Source organism: Aotus nancymaae, unplaced genomic scaffold (assembly GCF_030222135.1).
Source record: "Aotus nancymaae isolate 86718 unplaced genomic scaffold, 86718_ANA_hifiasm-v0.15.2.pri h1tg000014l, whole genome shotgun sequence".
In the NCBI taxonomy this organism is placed as follows: domain Eukaryota; kingdom Metazoa; phylum Chordata; class Mammalia; order Primates; family Aotidae; genus Aotus; species Aotus nancymaae.
The window spans coordinates 69,750,262-69,770,568 of NW_026988425.1; the positions used below are offsets into that span (position 1 = coordinate 69,750,262).

A 20,307-nucleotide genomic window follows, 5' to 3' on the forward strand; every position below is an offset into this window, starting at 1 on the left:
ACAGAATAGAAAAGATCTTTGATCTATGCATCAGATCCTTTTAATTTCAAGAAAATGCTCATCAAAGTATTTTGAGTAAAGAAAGATGATCAAAGACGTTCTGTACTATACCACTCACACTGTCACTTCATTACATGTAAATGAAGGGAGGGTCTCAAATGACTCAGTTCCTGTGATCACATCTCTTTATCTAGCATTCAGACTCCAATTCATCAAAGCAGTCTTGTCACAAACACGAAAGCATTCAGTTCTGTCGTGAAGTTGCAGATCAAGAATGTTCAATCTTAAAAGTGCTTAATAAGTCAGCGTTTAAAGCTACAGTGATTCTTTAAGTGAATAGTACTTTCATTCATCTTAACCAGGTTTTTACCCCTTTCTATAACATTCAGGGGAGTGAAGCATGGCACAAAAACAAAACAAATAATTATGAGTTTGAAAATGTGGATCAAAATTTTCTTCCACCAAAATCTGCATTCTTCTATATAAAATTAAGAAATATTTAAAAATCACTTCCTGTTTCATTGCAAATGTGTATAAGAATAGGAATGATCTTTTTGTGTTTAAAATAACATCTTTCATGTTTATCATTTTATTGAATACAACAAGAAAAATAACAGACTGTCAGAAGCTCAAGGTTAGGGACAAGGGTCCATTTAGATATTCGGCCTCAATTTCTCACCATCACAACAACTCTTTGCCTGTCAGATTTGACACTATCTGAGTCCATGGATGTATTTTTAAATGGACATTTCTCTATCAGCATTTTACCATGAAACACTGCAAATTAATGTCTTTGGAGACATAAGCCTTAAGTAAAATATACAATGGCACAATTATTAAAACCAGTGTTTTCACCAGAGCTGTAAGGCAAACAGCCTGGTCAATCTCAGTCTCTTATGGATTCATTTTATATTGGCTTTTATATCCCAGGTACTGTTTCAGCACGGGGTATACAAAGGTAATCAAATGAGACGTAACACCTGCCTACATGGTACTTGGCAGATAGACATTATTCAAATAAGTACTAACTTATGAATTGTTATAAATACAATAAGGGGAAAGTCCACTGATAACATGTGACAGAAGGGCTTGACCTTATAAGGGAGTAGGATGGGCAGGAAATACCTGGAAAGGGTTCCCTTGGAAATCATGCTTGAGCTAAGATCTAGAAGACAAATAGGCAGAGGAAAGAGAGTGGACTGGGAATCTTCCCAAGCAGAGGAGCTACGTGTACAAAGACCCTAAGGTGGGAAAGGGCATGGGAGAACGAGAGAGATGGAAAGGAAGCCAGGTGGCCTGCAAGCTGAGAGCCCAGGGCAGAGTGGCGGGGGTCAGAAGTGTACCAGGAGAGCTGGCAGGGCCCAGGCCATGCAGCAGAGCCTCATAAGCAGCTTCCTGCCTGGAGTTTGACCCTAAGATGGATGGGAAGTGTGAGTTTTACACTGCAGAATGACAGGATTAAATATATAGTTTGCAAGCTTATGCTGGCTGAGGAGTTGAGAATGGACTGGGTTGGGTGGGTATTGTCAAGCTCAGGTGAAAGCTGATGGTACCTATGTTCTGGTAGTGGAGAGACACAGGTGACTTTGCAGGATGGGATGATGGACTGGCTATGGGGGGGAAAGAGAAGCAGCAGCAAGGATGACCCCCTGCCTTGCATACTGAGATACCTGGTGATTTAATTGTGAGTTCTGATGGCTTTGACTTTGTCAGGAATGACTCAGACTTTTCTACCAAATGCTATCCACCTTCCCACGGTGATTCTGAAATGAGTGTTGAAGGAGGCAGCCAGTATTTATTTGCTTACTTGTTTGTTATTGCACTGATCCTGGTCTTGACTCCTTTTAGTTGCTAAAAAGTCTCATGATTTTTTATTTTTTGTTTCTTAAAAATAAGAGGTTGACATGAACACCGCATACTAAAGGGATGTTTTCATATTGCTTTTAGGGTTTTCTCCCACAAGAGATAGATTTAAGTTGCAAATAAATTTAAATCCTATCATTTAAGGTCATGGGAGAACTTGGGGGTGGGGGAAAAAGGCTAGTTCATAAAATCTATCCACCACTTCTATCAATCAATTTAATAAAAATCAATTTTTTAAATTATACTTTAAGTTCTGGGGCACATGTGCAGAATGTGCAGGTTTGTTGCATAGTTATACACGTGCCATGGGGGTTTGCTGCACCCATCATCCCATCATCAACATTAGGTATTTCTCCTAATGCCGTCCCTCCCCTAATGTCCTACCCCCCGACCCCCCAGACAGGCCCCGATGTATGATGTTCCCCTCTCTGCGTCCATGTGTCCTCATTGTTCAACTCCCACTTATAAGTGCTCTTGTGTCAGTTTGCTGAGAATGATGGGTTCCAGCTTTATCCATGTCCCTGCAAAGGACAGGATCTCATCCTTTATTATGGCTGCATAGTATTCCATGGTGTATATGTGCCACATTTTCTTTATCCAGTCTATCATTGATGGGTATTTGGGTTGGTGCCAAGTCTTTGCTATTGTGAACAGTGCCCCTGGAATAAACATACGTGTGAATGTGTCTTTATAATAGAATGATTTATAATACTTTGGATATATACCCAGTAATGGGATTGCTGGGTCAAATACTATTTCTAGTTCTAGATCCTTGAGGAATCGCCACTCTGTCTTCCACAATGATTGAATTAATTTACACTTCCACCAACACTGTAAAAGCATTTCTATTTCTTCACATCCTCTCCAGCATCTGTTGTCTCCTGACTTTTTAATGCTCGCCATTCTAACTGGCATGATGGTATCTCATTGTGGTTTTTATTTGCATTTCTCTAATGACCAGTGATGATGAGCTTTTGTTCATATGTCTGTTAGCTGCATAAATGTCTCCTTTTGAGAAGTGTCTGTTCATATCCTTTGCCCACTTTTTGATGGGGTTGTTTTTTTCCTGGAAATTTAAGTTATTCGTAGATTCTGGATAATAGCCCTTTGTCAGATGGGTAGATTGCAAAAATTTTCTCCCATTCTGTAGGTTGCCTGTTCACTCTGCTGATAGTTTCTTTTGCTATGTAGAAGCTTTTTAGTTTAATTAGATCTCATTTGTCTATTTTGGTTTTTGTTGGCATTGCTTTTGCTGTTTTAGTCATGAAGTCCTTGCCATGCCTATGTCCTGAATGGTATTGCCTAGGCTTTCTTCTAGAGTTTTTAAGGTTTTAGATCTTATGTTTAAATCTTTAACCCATCTTGAGTTAATTTTTGTGTAAGGTGTAAGGAAGGGATCCAGTTTCAGCTTTCTGCATCTGGCTAGCCAGTTTTCCCAATACCATTTATTCAATAGAGGATCAGATGGTTGTAGATGTGTGGCATTGTTTCTGAGGCCTCTGTTCTGTTCCATCGGTCTATATCTCCGTTTTGGTACTAGTACCATGCTGTTTTGATTACTGTAGTATAGTTTGTATATTACTATACTTGTAGTATAGTTTGATGTCAGGTAGTGTGATGCCTCTGGCTTTTTTTTTTTTTTTTTTTAAAGTGTTTTTTCTCAATCCTGTGAAGAAAGTCAGTGGTAGCTTGATGGGAATAGCATTGAATCTATAAATTACTTTGGGCAGTATGGCCATTTTCACAGTACTGATTCTTCCTAACCAAGAGCATGGAATGTTTTTCCATCTGTTTGTGTCCTCTCTTATTTCCTTGAGCAGTGGTTTGTAGCTCTCCTTGAAGAGGTCCTTCACATCCATTGTTATTTGTATTCCTAGGTATTTTGTTCTCTTCATAGTAATTGTGAATAGGAGTTCACTCATGATTTGGCTGTTTGTCTGTATAGGAGTGCTTGTGATTTTTGCACATTGATTTTGTATCCTGAGACTTTGCTGAAGTTGCTTATCAGCTTTAGGAGATTTTGGGCTGAGACAATGGGGTCTTCTAAATACATAATCATGTCATCTGCAAATAGAGACAGACTTCCTCTTTTCCTAATTGAATACCCTTTATTTCTTTTTCTTGCCTGATTGCTTTGGCCAGAACTTTCAATACTATGTTGAATAGGAGTGGTGAGAAAGGGCATCCTTGTCTTGTACTGGTTTTCAAAAAGAAAGCTTCCAATTTTTGCCCATTCAGTATGATATTGGCTATGGGTTTGTCATAAATAGCTCTTATTATCTTGAGATATGGTCCATCAATACCTAGTATATTGAGAGTTTTTAGCATAAAGGGCTATTGAATTTTGTCGAAGGCCTTCTCTCCATCTATTGAGATAATCATGTGGTTTCTGTCTTTGGTTCTGTTTATGTGGTGAATTACACTTGTTGATTTGCATATGTTGAACCAGCCTTGCATCCCAAGGATGAAGCCAACTTGATCATGATGGATAAGCTTTTCAATGTGCTGTTGGATTGTTTGCCAGTATTTTATTGAGGATTTTTGCATTGATGTTCATCAGGGATATTGGCCTGAAATTTTCTTTTTTAATTGTGTCTCTGCCAGGTTTTGGTATCAGGATGATGTTGGCCTCATAAAATGAGTTTTTCTATTGTTTGGAATAGTTTCAGAAGGAATGGTACCAGCTTTTCTTTGTACCTATGGTAGAATTTGGCTGCGAAATCATCTGTTCCTGGACTTTTTTGGTTGGTAGGCTATTAATTGCTGCCTCAGTTTCAGTCCTTGTTATTGCTCTATTCAGGGATTTGACTTCTTCCTGGTTTAGTTTGGGGATGGTGTAAGTGTCCAGAAATTTATCCATTTCTTCTAGATTTTCTGATTTATTTGCATAGAGATGTTTATAGTATTCTGATTGTAGTTTGTATTTCTGTGGGGTTGATGGCGATACTCCCTTCATTTTTTATTGCATCTATTTGATTCTTCTCTTTTCTTCTTTGTCTGGCTAGCAGTCTATCTATTTTATTGGTCTTTTCAAAAAACCACCTCCTGGATTCACTTTTTTTTTTTTAAAGGGTTTTTTTTTGTGTCTCTATCTCCTTCAGTTCTGCTCTGATCTTAGTTACTTCTTGTCTTCTGCTAGCTTTTGAACTTGTCTGTTTTTACTCCTCTAGTTCTTTTAATTGTGACATTAGGGTGTCGATTTTAGATCTTTCCTGATTTCTCTTGTGGGCATTTAGTGCTATAAATTTCCCTCTACACACTGCTTTAAATTTGTCCCAGAGATTCTGGTACGTTGCATCTTTGTTCTCATTGGTTTCAAGAATATCTATTTCTGCCTTCATTTTGTTATTTATCTAGTAGTCATTCAGGAGTAGGTCGTTCAGTTTCCATGTAGTTGTGCAATTTTGAGTGAGTTTCTTAGTACTGAGTTCTAATTTTATTGCGCTGTGGTCTGAAAGACGGTTTGTTATGATTTCTGTTCTTCTGCATTTGCTAAGGAGTGCATAAAAATCAATGTTTTAAATAGTTACCTAAATAGATCTTATACTTTGTAGATTGGCAGCTGCTGTACACAATTCCCTAGTTACGGTTTGAGGCAGTGTATTATGTCATGCCCAAGCTCATGGTAGGGAGTCCCAGGGACTGTGACATGTAATTTACCTTGCTCTGTTTCAGACTGTTCTCAATTTCCTTTGTCTTGTTTATTTTCATAGATTTTGAAACTATATTTCAGACTTCCATTTTTCAGCCATTAATCCACATACTCAGTTGAACATAAAATTTTCCCTGAAGTTTATGATGAAAATCTTTAGCCATATAGAAGAGTTAGAAGGACTGTAAGTGAATACACATGCACCCAGTACCTAGGTTCTGTAATTAGCATTTTGCTTGATCATATAACCATCTATATCTCTCTCTAGGCATCCATCAATCCATCTACTTTCTGATAGATTTCCAACTATCAAAAAAAAATTGCAAACATCACTATGTTTCACCCCTGGTCACTTCAGCATGCACATTATTAACTAGAGTTTAATATTCGTTTTCGTCTCTTCTAAGGTAGAAGTTACGTACAGTGAAATGCATATATCTTAAGCATAGCCTTCCTTGAGTTTTGACAAAGTGTATAATACCGGAATCTCAACCCCATCAAGATACCAAATCACATCATCCTAAAGGGTGATGGGGCAAGGTCCCTTCATGCCCCTTCACAGTCTATCTCAGACTTCACCCATCCTGCTCGCCCCCAGAGGTGACCACTCTTCTGAATTATTTAACCATAAATTAGAGCTTAAGTGTGGACTGTTGTAGTTGGTTTCTCTCACTCATCATAATGTTTTTGAGATTAATCTGCACTGGATGTATCATTTTTTTTTTCCTTCTTCTTATTGAATATTCCTTTGCATCAGTCTATCACAGTGTGGAGAATCTACTTCTGCTGATGATCTCCGGGGCTGTTTCCAGCTTTTGGCTGCTTTGAACATTCTGAGACAGGTTTTCTTGTGAATATATGCTTCTGTTTGCCTTGAGTAAACACTTAGGAATGGGACTGCTGGGCCGTGTAGTAGGTGGATGGCTAATTTTAAAAGAAACTGGCAGGCCTTTTTTCCAAAGTGGTTGTACAATTTTATACTCCCTCTAACTATGTATGAGAGTTCCAGTTGTTCTATAGCCTTGACAAAACTTCTTTTTAATTTTAGACATTCTGGTGGGTATGTAGATAAAATAGGATTTTTAAGTGATTATTTAAGAGACAAATGACCCTGAAATCAGGCACACATACACCCAAATACATAACTCGGAATTCGTAGTGCTTTTTAGAACCAAGCATAATCAGATGTTTGTAAACAAAGCATTTAGTACAAAGACAGCAAAATTTGTGGCAACCTATAATATTTTTACATAATTAAAGGTTTGAAATTACTTTTCTTCCTGAAACAAGCTGTAAATTTCCAAGGGCTTGCTGAGGAATCCCAGCTTTGAGCTCTGGCAAAGAGCTTCACAGGCCAAGGACAGCAGTATTCACATTGCAGAAACTGAGCACCAAAGCCTTCAGTTTCCCCAGTAACACACAAAATCAAACTTCCCAGTCACTGCTGTGCATAAGAATATGCTACATTTAAGCTTTTACAAGAGGAGACACACTCACCACACTACAGAGAGACTGACTGGCAAGGGGCATTGACGGCATTGAATTCCTGTCCCTGTGCTTTGCGTTAGCTTGCACGTAACAAAATCTTTTGATAAGAGATACTCACACTTCCCCCCAAATTTCAAGGAAAAGTATTTCAAAGAGATGTCCCACACTAATGCAGGGGGTTTTTCCTTGACCCCAGTTTAACAAGCCCAGGCCTGGCACGTCCTTTCTGGGCCTTCATTGTAGAGAGCAGTGTGACAGAGCAAATGGTTTTAGAGCCAGAGGGACAAGTTTGAAATTGGCTCTGCACACTAGCTGTGTGGCTTGAGCAAGTTTCTTAACCTCTTAAACCTCAGCTTCCCTGCCTGTTCCAAGGAAGGAGGATACCTCCCCTTGGGCAAGAGTGCCATAATGATGAGACTGCAGATGTCCTCCTGCCGGAAGTGGGAGACATGTAGAGATGGCTGTGGAGCAAAGTTCATCCCCCTGGCTGCCTAACACAGAGAACGCCAAACCACAGACCCACTCACTCCCTATCTATCCTCCCAATGAGCTCAACTGAGTATTAAGAAGGAAATGATTTTAGAATAATTCCTACTGACTTTAAATGCTGGTGAAGTGTAGAGTCCACAAGAAAATTCTGATTCTAGGAGAATTTTGTCATCTAAGTGAATCATTAGTTGTACAGTAAGGTAGCTGGAAGAGGTATGTGGATAATCAGAGTCAACTTCAGTGAACACCCAATGCCACTGGGGTATGATGGGGAAAGGTCTGCTGGCACTGTCCTTGGCACAGAGCATTAAGTCAGTCCCAAAATAGGGTTCCTGGTGGCAGATGCTGCCACAGCCAGGAAGACTCTGTCTGTAGAGCAAGGAATATCTCCATGCTGGGTTGCTAGCCAAAGCCATGCAGAGAGCCCAGCAGAGGCAGGTGAGCCAGTTTGGGGGTATGTTCTGCTCAAAGTGCCAAATGTCACATTAAATGTGGAGAAGGACGGACCAGAGCCACCTCAGCAGATGGGACTGTTACCTGTCATCCCTGTACCCAGTAGCTGGGGTACATTTCCATCTCCCAAGCAGGATGTGCATGTTACCTACTGGCCCTGTGCTTTATCTGGCTCCACTCTAGACGGAATACAAAACCCATGTTGACATTGCAGGAGCTCCACAAGCTAATCAGCTGGCCCATGGGGCAGATGATAAATGAGAAGGGTTTTTTTGTTGTATTTTGTTTGTTTTTGTTTTGTTTTTAGATAACATAAAGAGCCATAGGACGCAGCTTCTAAAGGAGAGATGCGTTTTGATTCAGAAAGAAAAGCATTTAAAAATCACGTGTTTTTGTGTTAACGCTATTTGAGAGAACAATTTGCAAGGCCAATATTTTATTCATTTAGTTTCATATAAAAAATGCACACTAAGCTCAGTAAGTAGCTGTATAGCAAGTGGTCTTCATCCCTAAAGGAAAGCAGAAAACAGTTGTTCACAGAAGAAATAAAAATGTCCCATAATTATGGGATAAATGAGTCACAGCCTTTTGTCACATTTCGACCAGGATATCACACAGGTTGATCATGTAATTGTTTCTGTAATTATGTGGAATGGACTGAGCAGAAGAGTTGATAGAAAATCCTATTTTCACCCTTCAGTTTTACATAAGGATTTTTCAGTGGTTCGGTCAAGCTGAAACCTTTTACCTGTATCTGTCATAGATGGTGTTCTGTGGTGGGCAGGTCCATTGCAGACCTACCCACAAAGTCTGAGGAAGATGATAGGCCAACGAAAGAGATTGACAACTGTAGTTTCTCAGAAAGGAGCATTAATAAGAACTTAAGAATGGAAGCCCTATCTGTGTCTCTGGCAGCAGTGAGACAAGATGGTGGATCCCTGCACCATTATCACCAGACCCAGGGCTTCTATGCCACACAGAAAGCGTGATTCAGAGGGATGTGTAGGACAGTTGAAGTAAGATAACATCAAGGTTGTTTAACCTAATGGCAATATTTGCCATAAGTATGTGCTTTTATACAAGAATAGTAGATCAATTGGGAATCTTGGAGGCCTTCTCAGAACTGGGGTTAATCAGAAGTCAGCATGGCACATTAGCATCCAAGATGGAGTTGCTTTGGCCTCCACACTCCAGCCTCCCAAAGCCAGCCCTTACCATCTCATGCACTCTTCCTCTTCTATGATGGTCTCTTAGCCTGTCGGAGGGTGGCTGTATAGCTTCAGTAGCAGTACTTGGCAATGGAAAACAGGTCAGGCCCAGTGGGATTCCAAATGAGGGAAGTTCACAGGCTGTTGGATCATCTCTAGTCTTAGGAATACCATCACTTTAGTTTTCTCAGAAGAAGTAAGACAATGAGGGATACTTAACATTAATAATTTAAATAGTAGAAATATAATTACAATTGAAAGAGAATTTGTATGCCAGAACAACAAAAAACCTATTCTATTAGCCAACTAAAAGCATCATGAAGAAAATTAAACCTCGGTTCTTCTTTAGAGACTTGTAGCCAGGAAGTAGTTCAGGATTAGCCCAAATCGTAAGCAAATAATAAAAACTCAAGAACAACGGTCAGAACCTGGCATGGTGGCTCACACCTGTAATCCCAGCACTTTGGGAGGCGGAGGAGGACAGATTGCTTCAGCTCAGGAGTTGGAGACCAGCCTGGCCAACATGGGAAAACCCTGTCTCTACTAAAAATACAAAAATTAGTTGGGTGTGGTGGCACATGCCTGTAATCCCAGCTACTTGGGTGGTTGAGAATAGTTTGGACCTGGGAGGCAGAAGTTGCAGTGAGCCACGTTTGTGCCACTGCACTCCAGCCTGGGCAACAGAGTGAGACTGTCTCAAAAAAAAAAAACCAAAAAGAAAAGAAAAACAGTAGTTAGGACTAGAATCTAAGTTTTTCTCTCTCCAGTTTCCCCATTTCTACCAAGGATAAATTATAGTATCTTGGTATTTCAGGAATAATGAAAAAAAATTAAAATTAACAGTACCAATTTGTTTGCTTTATTTACAAAATAAATTTTAGTGTCATGATACTTGGCCTAATTATTTGCCTAAAGTGTAGCAAGAATAATGATTGGTCATGTTGGCTTCTTTTCAGTTGGCTTTGGTGGAACTTTGTAAGGAATTTTAGATTTGACGTTTTAAAAGCCTTGAGACCAAGGATTCCCCATTGGACTATTCTTGTAATACCTGTGCAAATTCCTCTCTTTTTGAGATCCCAAATTATCTTGGTTCCTGGGCCTGTCAGAAAGTGATACTCTTTACTTAACACAGGAACCTTGTAAAGGAGCCATTTAGACATTGTACCAAGCTTGTCTTTCCAAAGGAATACACACACACACACACACACACACACACACACATATTTTATTGCACTTGAGGTTCTAGGGTACATGTGCAGAACATGTAGGATTGTTGTATAGGTACATACATGACAACGTGGTTTACTGCCTCCATCCCCCCCTCGCCTATATCTAGCATTTCTCCCCATGTTAGCCCTCCCCAACCTCCCTACCACCTGCTGTCCCTCTCCTATTCCCCCCCAACAGACCCCAGTGTGTGATGCTCCCCTCCCTGTGTCAATGAGTTCTCATTGTTCAACACCCACCTATGAGTAAGAACATGCGGTGTTTGATTTTCTGTTCCTGTGTCAGTTTGCTGAGAATGATGGTTTCCAGATTCATCTATGTCCCTACAAAGGACACAAACTCATCATTTTTTATGGCTGCATAGCATTCCATGGTGTATATGTGCCACATTTTCCTTATCCAGTCTATCATAGATGGGCATTTGGGTTGGTTCCAGATCTTTGCTATTGTAAACAGTGCCACAATGAACATAAATGTGCATGTGTCTTTATAATAGAACAATCTATAATCCTTTGGATATATACCCAGTAATGGGATTGCTAGGTCAAATGGAATTTCTATTTCTAAATTGTTGAGGAATCGCCACACTGTCTTCCACAATGGTTGAACTAATTTACATTCCCACCAACAGTGTAAAAATGTTCCTATTTCTCCACATCCTCTCCAGTATCTGTTGTCTCCAGATTTTTTAATGATCGCCATTCTAACTGCTGTGAGATGGTATCTCAATGTGGTTTTGATTTGCATTTCTCTAATGACCAGTGATGATGAGCATTTTTTCATGTTTGTTGGCCTCATATATGTCGTCTTTTGTAAAGTATCTGTTCATATCCTTCACCCACTTTTGAATGGGTTTTTTTCTTGTAAATCTGTTTTAGTTCTTTGTAGATTCTGGGTATTAGCCCTTTGCAGATGGGTAGATTGCAAAAATTTTTTCCCATTCTGTTCATTGCTGATTCAGTCTAATGATTTTTTTTTTTTTTTTTTTTTTTTTTTTTTACTGTACAGAAGCTCTGGAGTTTAATTAGGTCCCATTCGTCTATTTTGGCTTTTGTTGCCAATGCTTTTGGTGTTTTAGTCATGAAGTCCTTGCCTACGCCTATGTCCTGAATGATTTTGCCTAGGCTTTCTTCTGGGGTTTTTATGGTGTTAGGTCTTATGTTTTAAGTCTTTAATTCATCTGGAGTTAATTTTAGTGTAAGGTGTCAGGAAGGGGTCCAGTTTCTGCTTTGTGCACATGGCTAGTCAGTTTTCCCAACGCCATTTATTAAACAGGGAATGCTTTCTCCATTGCTTGTTTTTGTCAGGTTTGTCAAAGATCAGATGGTTGTAGAAGTGTGGTGTTGCCTCCCAGGCCAAAGGAGTTTTTGTCAGCTCTCTAAAGTCAGTGTCAATTCCTCAAAGCAGTCTGGTCATATCTGAAAACACATGATTCTAGTCAAAGCCTTGGTGAAATAACCAGTGTTTCCAATTGTGTCCTGTTACCAAACAAGACAGATTCTTACTGAATTTATGCGAATAACTACATTACCATAAAATAAGAATACTCATGAAAAGTTTCCAAATCCTGAAGAACTCAGGTAGAGAAAAGAAGTAAATTTTGCTCACAAAAGTATCCTTTACAATCAGAGTAGCAGATTGTAAACAGGATCTTCCAAACATCTTCCAAACGGGATGTTGTTCATTCATCATGGAAAGGCCATCAGCAAACCAAGCAGCTTTTGGTCAGATAAATGAGCTGTTTGCCGGGCACTGTAGAATCCAGCAGCTCCTCACACAGAGTCAGTTCTAGGGAAAAAAAAGAGGCTCTCTGCTCATGCGTATCTCCTTCTTGCACTCTTCAGGTAGCAAGATCCTATATAAACCATTTCCATTTTATCATGGGACTCTTTGGGCACTGTTACCCCATCAGAGTGTTTCTCTGACATTACCCTGTTGTGGTCCGTGAGATCGGCACGTCTGCCGGGGGTCTCTTGACCAGCAAGAGGGTCCCAATACCTGGAAGAGAGAGTGTGCGGAAGAAAAGAATGACAGAAAGAAAGAGGTCTGGAGGGCTGAATCAGGCCAGGCCCAAGACAGCAGTTTATTTCTGGTGCACAGGAGCTTATATATGTTTTTACATACAGTGACTGACGTAGGTTCCATTACAAAAGTTTTATCAGGAGGGAACAGAAAATTACAAAGTAAGCAGGGGAGGGGGTAGCATACAGGTTTATCCAGAGGTCAGTGAACACAAAACAAACAAAAGATTCTTATCCTATAAAGATTCTTATCCTCTTATCAATAACTACAGTTACAGTAAGTAACATCAAGGCAAGCGGTAATTTGAGGGGTAGCAATTTTCTAGTAACATGTGAGCGATCACGGGATTTAGTGAATGCAGGTAAACAGTCATAAAACCAGCCCAGAACGGGAACTTCAAGGGAGACAGTAGTCTCGTAAATGGTCACGCAGGCCTCACCCTGACATGCCATTAGCTCAGTGGATCAAGAATAGGCTTCTGCAAACTCAGGACTCTTTCACTTCCTTCTTTTCCTCAGCTCGACTACCCTCAGCGGGGGGAGAATATGTCCAGGCTCTTACTCCGTAATGGCGGAGACACGGAGGGGTCTCTACGCTGGTGGAGTGATCCCCTTATTACCCCATACACCCTAATGAATGATTCACTAAGGGCTGTCGAGTGAAGACTTAATCCCTGCAAGCACTCTGGCATGCTACATTCTGTGGGCTCAGGCAGTCTTATTCTCCTTTAGCATGTCCAATTAATATTGCTCAAAGGGCAGATTTACATACCTTCTCTTCTGTAGTACTAGGTAGGAAAAATGTTTCGGCAGTCAGATACAACATCCATTTTCATAAAACATTTAGGGAAAGGAGATATAACGGCTTTATATAAAGCCTATTTAAACATTTCAACTTTCATAATTCTATCAGCCCTTACATTTTTATGTTCTGGTTCCAGGAACTTCTCTTTTTCACCCCTAGACCATTTTACCCTCCTGTCAAAAAGGCTTTGGGTTTTTGCAGCAGGGAATTTAGCCACAGGACCTGGGCACTTGGGTCAATGTGTCTTGATTAATTACCTCAGCATTGCCCCAGGCAATTGTTGATCACCTTTCTCATTTTAATCTTTACCTTTTGATTTTTTTTTTTAATTGTCCAATCTAGGGTAAATACAGAAAACTGGTTTGGATTCTGTTAATGTTGAGGGAAAAGCAGGAGGTACCAATGGTCTATCCAACTTTTGTTAGTGTTGCATTGAGAACTTTCTCATTAATTGATTACCCTATCAATTTCCCATTAATTCAATTTCTTGATAACCAAGATTTCCACCCTGCTGGGACAAATTCCATGACTCTCCCTTTATTTTTTTCCTCTTAGTTTCACCCCCATCAATTTCTTAAAATTGATGGTTGTTTTTTTAGTAACTTTAAAAAATTTTACCTCCCTAGGTTAAGTCCTTTGACTCCTTTTGCCATTCCCCATGCTCTTGTTAATGTTTTAATTAGCATCTGTAAGACCCATGAGGGGAAGTTGAGACAGCAAATCTGAGGCTTCCTGAACTTTAAATTTTGCATCAGTAGTGAGGTGCCCATGCAAAAGCCTCCCCTCTCCCTCCTGCACACCACACACACACACACACACACACACACACACACTCTCTCTCTCTTTCTCTCTTTCTCTCTCTCTTTCTTTCTCTCTTTCTCTCTCTCTCTCTCTCTTTCTCTGTCTCTCTCTCTCTTTCTCTCTCTGTCTCTCTCTCTCTCTGTCTCTTAGCATTTACCATGACCTGGGTAATGGGCATATTTAGGGGGTGAATATCCCTGTCAGGAAGCCAGTTCCACATGGCTTATAGACAAAGCATATCAGCTGCTTCATATGGGGTGCTCCACGTAGCATTTGGGCTGACCCCATTCTCAGGGTAAACAGATCCACAAAGGCTTTTATCCAGTCCATCAGGCTGGCTATTCCCTCAGGAATGACCTCCCATGTGCCTGGATCACATATAGCCATCTGTGATTGTTCAGTAGTGAGCTGGGGGTCCTGCATCAACCCAAACATGTTTTTCTACTCTGCGGCGTTTAAAACCAAAGACACTGCTCCAAATGAGTTACTCTCACAATTCAAAAAAAAGGTTTCCCGGGGAGCTGCTGATACCGACCTACAAAGGGAACAGCTCCTTCACACTGTTCCCTCTGGTTTCAGTAGTTACCTGGTCTTGCCTGTTTCCCACATTGACTACCTTCTTGGCAACCACAGGTCTCAGAGGTACTTCCTGTTGCCCCGTCGTAATTTTCCCCTTGATAGGTAGATTTGGGGCTAGTGACCTGAGCTCGGGCAGATCCACATGTGAGCTTTGCCCAGCGTCAAGGTCCAGTCTGGCACTCTTATTTTAGCTTTTATAGATGATAACCAAGGGATTATATATTTCACTTTTTGCTTATTGGTTTGCATATCCTTGTGCATCCAATGAACCAACTCCTTACGAGTTGGATTTGTCTCTGAATTCCACTGGTCACTCTTACCTTTAGGAACTGAGCACAGCACAGCTACAGCTCCATACCATAGGCAACCACGTGGCCACCAGGAATCAATCAAAAGTTCCTCATTCTCTATCTTCTATCATTTCCCTTTCTATCCAGCTAGTTTTATCTGTATCATTTTTCATGCATTTTAAAACAACCTTTAGCCTTTAAACTATGTGGTTACTTTTCCTTTATGCAAAAACCTTATCTTCATGTTTTTAATAAACTTCTTTACCAAAACACATCTTTCTTTATTCACCTTATATATAATTGTTTCTCTCATATCTAGTAGTTTTAATTACATATATTAACTACTACTTTAACTCTTAGTAACCCTAATTTCCATTGAAAAACCTAAGATTACTTAATTTAACATAACCGACTTTAAGATTTCAAATTACTGAAAATAACTTTGAAACAATTTTATTTGAAAGATTACTAAAGTCAGGTGAACTAACAGGCATTTGAGTTGGTTTCTATATTTCTGATAAGAACATTTTCTTTTTCTTTTTTCTTTCTTTTTCTTTTTTTTTTTTTTTTTTTTGAGACAGAATCTCACTCTGTTACCCAGGCTGGAGTGCAGTGGTGTAATCTCAGCTCACTGCAGCCTCTGCTTCCTGGGTTCAAGCAATTCTCCTGTCTCAGCCTCCCAAGTAGCTGGGACTACAGGTGCACACCACCACGCCCATCTAATTTTTGTATCTTTAGTAGAGATGGGGTTTCACCATATTGTTCAGGCTGGTCTCAAACTCCTGACCTCAGGCAGTCCACCTGCCTTGGCCTCCCAACGTGCTGGGATTACAGGAGTGAGCCACTGTGCCCAGCCAGAACTTACTTTTTGTTTAAACCAATTAGAGCTCTGTCATATATTTTGGTAATTATCCATCACATACACAACACACTAAATATATATAGACATACACACAAACAGAAACAGATCTTATAGACCTATAAGATTCTTCATTTGCCAGTTCTCAAATAGCTTCTCTCCCACCTTTACACAACCTAGCCAAAGCCATGACTAAGATGAAACCAGATAAAGAAGATTGACATCTCAAAGGCACAGAACTTAGACCTAAACAGCATTATCTGAAAACAAGATTGCCAGGAAAAGTATCTTCTTTTCAATGTAGCTTTTCTTAATTATATTGCTGGCTTAAAGGTGGAGCCACTTACAGAAGTGAGCCACTGTGCACACTTGTCTTTCTTTTTTTTTATTATTATACTTTAAGTTCTGGGGTACATGTGCAGAACATGCAGGTTTGTTACATAGGTATACACCTGCCATGGTGGTTTGATGCATCCATCAACCTGTCATCTACATTAGGTATTTCTCCTAATGTTATCCCTCCCCTAGCCCCCCACTCCCCTGTTAGCCCTCCCCAGACCCCCACCCCCCAAAAGGCCCTGGTGTGTGATATTCCCCTCCCTGTGTCCATGTGTTTTCATTGTACATGCACTTATGAGTAAAAACATGTGTTTGGTTTTCTGTTCTTGTGTCAGTTTGCTGAGAATGATGGTTTCCAGCTTCATCCATGTTCCTGCAAAGGACATTAACTCATCCTTGTTTATGGCTGCATAGTATTCCATGGTGTATATGTGCCACATTTTCTTTATCCAGTCTATCATTGATAGGCATTTGAGTTGGTTCCAAATCTTTGCTATTGTGAACAGTGCCACAATAAACATGTGCATGTGTCTTTGTAACAGAATGATTTATGATCCTTTGGGTATATATCTAGTAATGGGATTGCTAGGTCAAATGGTATTTCTAGTTCTAGATTTTTGAGGAATCGCCACACTGTCTTCCACAATGGTTGAACTGATTTATACTCCCACCAACAGTGTAAAAGTGTTCCTATTTCTCCACATCCTCTCCAGCATCTGTTGTCTCCTGATATTTTAATGATCACCATTCTAACTAGTGTCAGATGGTATCTCAATGTGGTTTTGATTTGCATTTCTCTCATGATGAGTGATGTTGAGCTTTTTTCATGTTCGTTGGCTGCATGAATGTCTCCTTTTGAGAAGTATCTGTTCATATCCTTTGCCCACTTTTTGATGCAGTTGTTTTTTCTTGTAAGTTTAAGTTCTTTGTAGATTCTGGATATTAGCCCTTTGTCAGATGCGTAGCTTGCAAAAAATTTTTCCCATTCTGTTGGTTGCTGTTTCACTCTAACGGTAGTTCCTTTTGCTGTTCAGAAGCTCTTTAATTAGATCCCATGTGTCTATTTCGGCTTTTTTTGCCATTGCTTTTGGTGTTTTAGTCATAAAGTGCTTGCCTATCCTATGTCCTGAATGGTATTGCCTAGGTTTTCTAGGCTAAACCATACTTTTCTTATCCAACATGCCAAGAAATGAGTAGCCGTGATAGTGATAACCACTTGCTGTAAACAACGGCTGTCAGCCACCTCTAACAATATAGCTCCTGCCTGTGACTGCTGGCCATTACATACACCAAGATCAGCTCCTCTCACAGTACAAAGGCATCTCTGTACCACCTTCCCACCCTCCCCACACACTAACCAGAGATCAGAAAATGCAAGAGTGTGGTTTTAGACCTGAGTAGAATCTGTCTGCTTATTACTCTTGGGTTTCATGAGGAAAAACAGATTCTTCCCCAAAAGAGGAGTCTTTGATGCCTTCTCTGTTTTCCCCAAGGGATCTCAGGCTGTTGGAAATTCCTTTTTTTAGATTCCTCATGTGGCAGGAGGAAGGAGGAACAGACAGAAGTAAATGGAGAAACAGAAGTTTTACGGAAAGTGTAGAGGCCTTAAAACAATACATATGACGCCCAAATTTCAGTTTTAAATAAGTTAACTTTTGATTGTAGGGCCCTTAAACAAAATCTTTTTCTTAATTGCAATTCCTACTCAAGCTGTTTTCCTTTTTTTTTTTTTTTTTCGAGATGGAGTCTGGAGTGCAGTGGCACAATCTCAGCTCACTGCAACCTCCACCTCCTGGGTTCAAGTGATTCTCCTGCCTCAGCCTCCTGAGTAGTTGGGACTACAGGCGCCCACACTCAGCTAATACTGTGTTTTTAGTAGAGGTGGGGTTTCACCATGTTGACCAGGCTGGTCTTGAACTCCTGACCTCAGGTAATCCGCTGGCCTCGGCTTCCCAAAGTGCTGGCATTACAGGCGTGAGCCGCTGCGCCTGGCCAGCTGTTTTGCTTTTGCATCTGCTGATGACTGGCTCCCACTGAGAGGTGGCCATCTTACCACATTGGCTGCCCACAGCCCTTCCAGGCCACAGTGTGATGGATGGCTCTCAGTTCATCATCACTCTAAACCCCCTGGCATTTGGGGGGCATCCCCACACTGACAGGGTGATCCACAAGCATCTGAAATGTGATCCACACCATTCCATGTAAAAGTGTCTGCCCATCACAAGATTTCTTCCATTTCTTGGTCTCTCAGCTCCTGGCCTGGCTTACCACATGTGTCGCGGTGGTCAGGCCTGTGCCCACCTACCTCACAGTCTGAGGAAGCTGAGAGGCCAAAGAAAGAGGCTGATGAATCCCATTCCTATAAGCTAATAGGAACTTAGGAACAGAAGGCACGTCTGTGCCTAGGGTAGTGGCAAGACAAGATAGTGGATCCCTGTTCCATTACCCACAGACCCAGCACTTAAGTACCAGAGGAAAGGAACGTGTAGGACACTTGTAGGGAAAGACAGGAATGCTATGTGAATCTGCCTAAGGCCAGGATTTATAGCCAAGGTTGTTTTGATGTAAGGGCAGGATTTACGGTAAGTACATGCTCTTCTTATACAAGGAACAACAGATAAAATAATCATCTTGGAGGCCATCCCAGAACTGGGGTTAATCAGAAGCCAACATGGTGGATTAGCATCCAACCTGGAGTTGCTTTGGCCTCTGCAGACAGGATTTCTGGTTATTACAGTTAATGTTGCTAAGCCATATTAATCTGCCTCTGCAAACGTCCTACACACTCATCTGTCTTATTTTTCAAATTAACCTACCCCGTGTATTGAGTGGCTACAAAGATTTAATGGTCTGAGCACTTGAAAGTAGGTGGATTTAGCAGTGAAGCAGCATGATTATAAGTTTGATAGATATAAATGTACCCCACTAACAGTGTTGGGGTCAGTTATAAAACAAGAAATGCAGGATCCCAAAGAAAGCACACTTATTATTTCTAGTGTTAATGACTACATTTTACCTTTTGACAGATATTTATTGAACATTAGTACAAAATCATTAACAAAAAAAAACTGCTAATGAGAAAGAACTAGGTACAAAACTGCATCTAAAGTTCAGATCCCATTGTGAAAGAACATTTTATAAATTGACTGTCTATACTGGAGCATTTGAAGAGCTTTGTAGGAAATGTTTTTTAACTCCTAGGCTTAAATTCAGATTACTTCTGTAGCACAGAAAAATTTTATAACACATCTGAAACAAACAGGTTATGTATTAGCCTTATAAAAACTTATATTTAGTTATATCTTTTATCTTTCTGCATTTCCGTAGGCTGTCAAAATGAGAAAATAGCTGCCTGGAGGAGCAGATGTCCTGCCTAGAGAGTATATGCCTTGGGTATCTTCCTGCTTTGAGGCTCAGCCATTCTCTAAGTGTCTGAAAGTAATAGAGACTTTGTAGCTGTATCACTTGGTGTATGACTTTCATCTGTTCATATCATATGTGCAGCTTCTTGCTTTCGTTAAGTCTTCAGAGCTTTTTCACTAAATTGTTTGAGAAATATAGCAAATGGCATATTTAAAATCTTTCTCTTGTTTTACCAATTTTTGAACGACTTTAGATTCACAAGATTCATCGTGATTCAGGAGACAATTCTCAGACAGGTGAGAATACTTCAATTGAACTCTAACGTAGGAGGCAGTTGTGGGTTCAAGTGTATACATTTCTCTGGAGACGTCTAGGTTGACAACTACCACCCCAGAAGGTGGACTACTAAAATCTACGTGCTCATACTTCAGGGTTGGCAAGCCAGAAGAAACGCAGAAATCCCTTAGAATGTCCTCAAGCCTTCTCCACTGAATGCCCTCCCCATCTTGTCTTTCTTCCTTGGCTAGATACCATGTAGGACAGATAAACCCAAAAGAGTGGCCGGAAAGTCTGGGGGAGACACTGGTTGAATGTGACCCAGGTGACGATACGGTGGTTGCTCAACCCTGTCCAGTCTCCCTTTGCTTTGCAGTAATTGGTGACTGAACAGTTGGAACATGTCACTAGGTCCTGGCCTGGGAGGCAGAAGCACCACGTTTCCTATTTCAGTTTCCTACTCGCTCATCTCATATGTTGGGCAAGACTCTGTTAGGTCCTTGGCTTCCTCCACAAAAACAGGAGCTGGGCCTGATGACTTCTACAAGTGGAAAGGTCTGGAATTTTTTGATTGTTAGAGGGGAAAAAAAATCA

At 40.5% G+C, this 20,307-nt stretch overlaps 1 protein-coding gene across 5 annotated transcripts in view; it reads left to right on the forward strand.

Moving 5' to 3' along the window:
• PDE8B (phosphodiesterase 8B) overlaps nucleotides 1–20,307 on the forward strand; it is a 220,883-nt gene that overhangs the window by 172,226 nt on the left and 28,350 nt on the right. For all 5 annotated transcript variants that reach the window (XM_012462126.3, XM_064376066.1, XM_012462127.3 and 2 more), the window contains one exon: nucleotides 19,691–19,733. In XM_012462126.3, coding sequence (XP_012317549.1) covers nucleotides 19,691–19,733 — 43 coding nt within the window. The remainder of the gene's footprint in view (nucleotides 1–19,690; nucleotides 19,734–20,307) is intronic.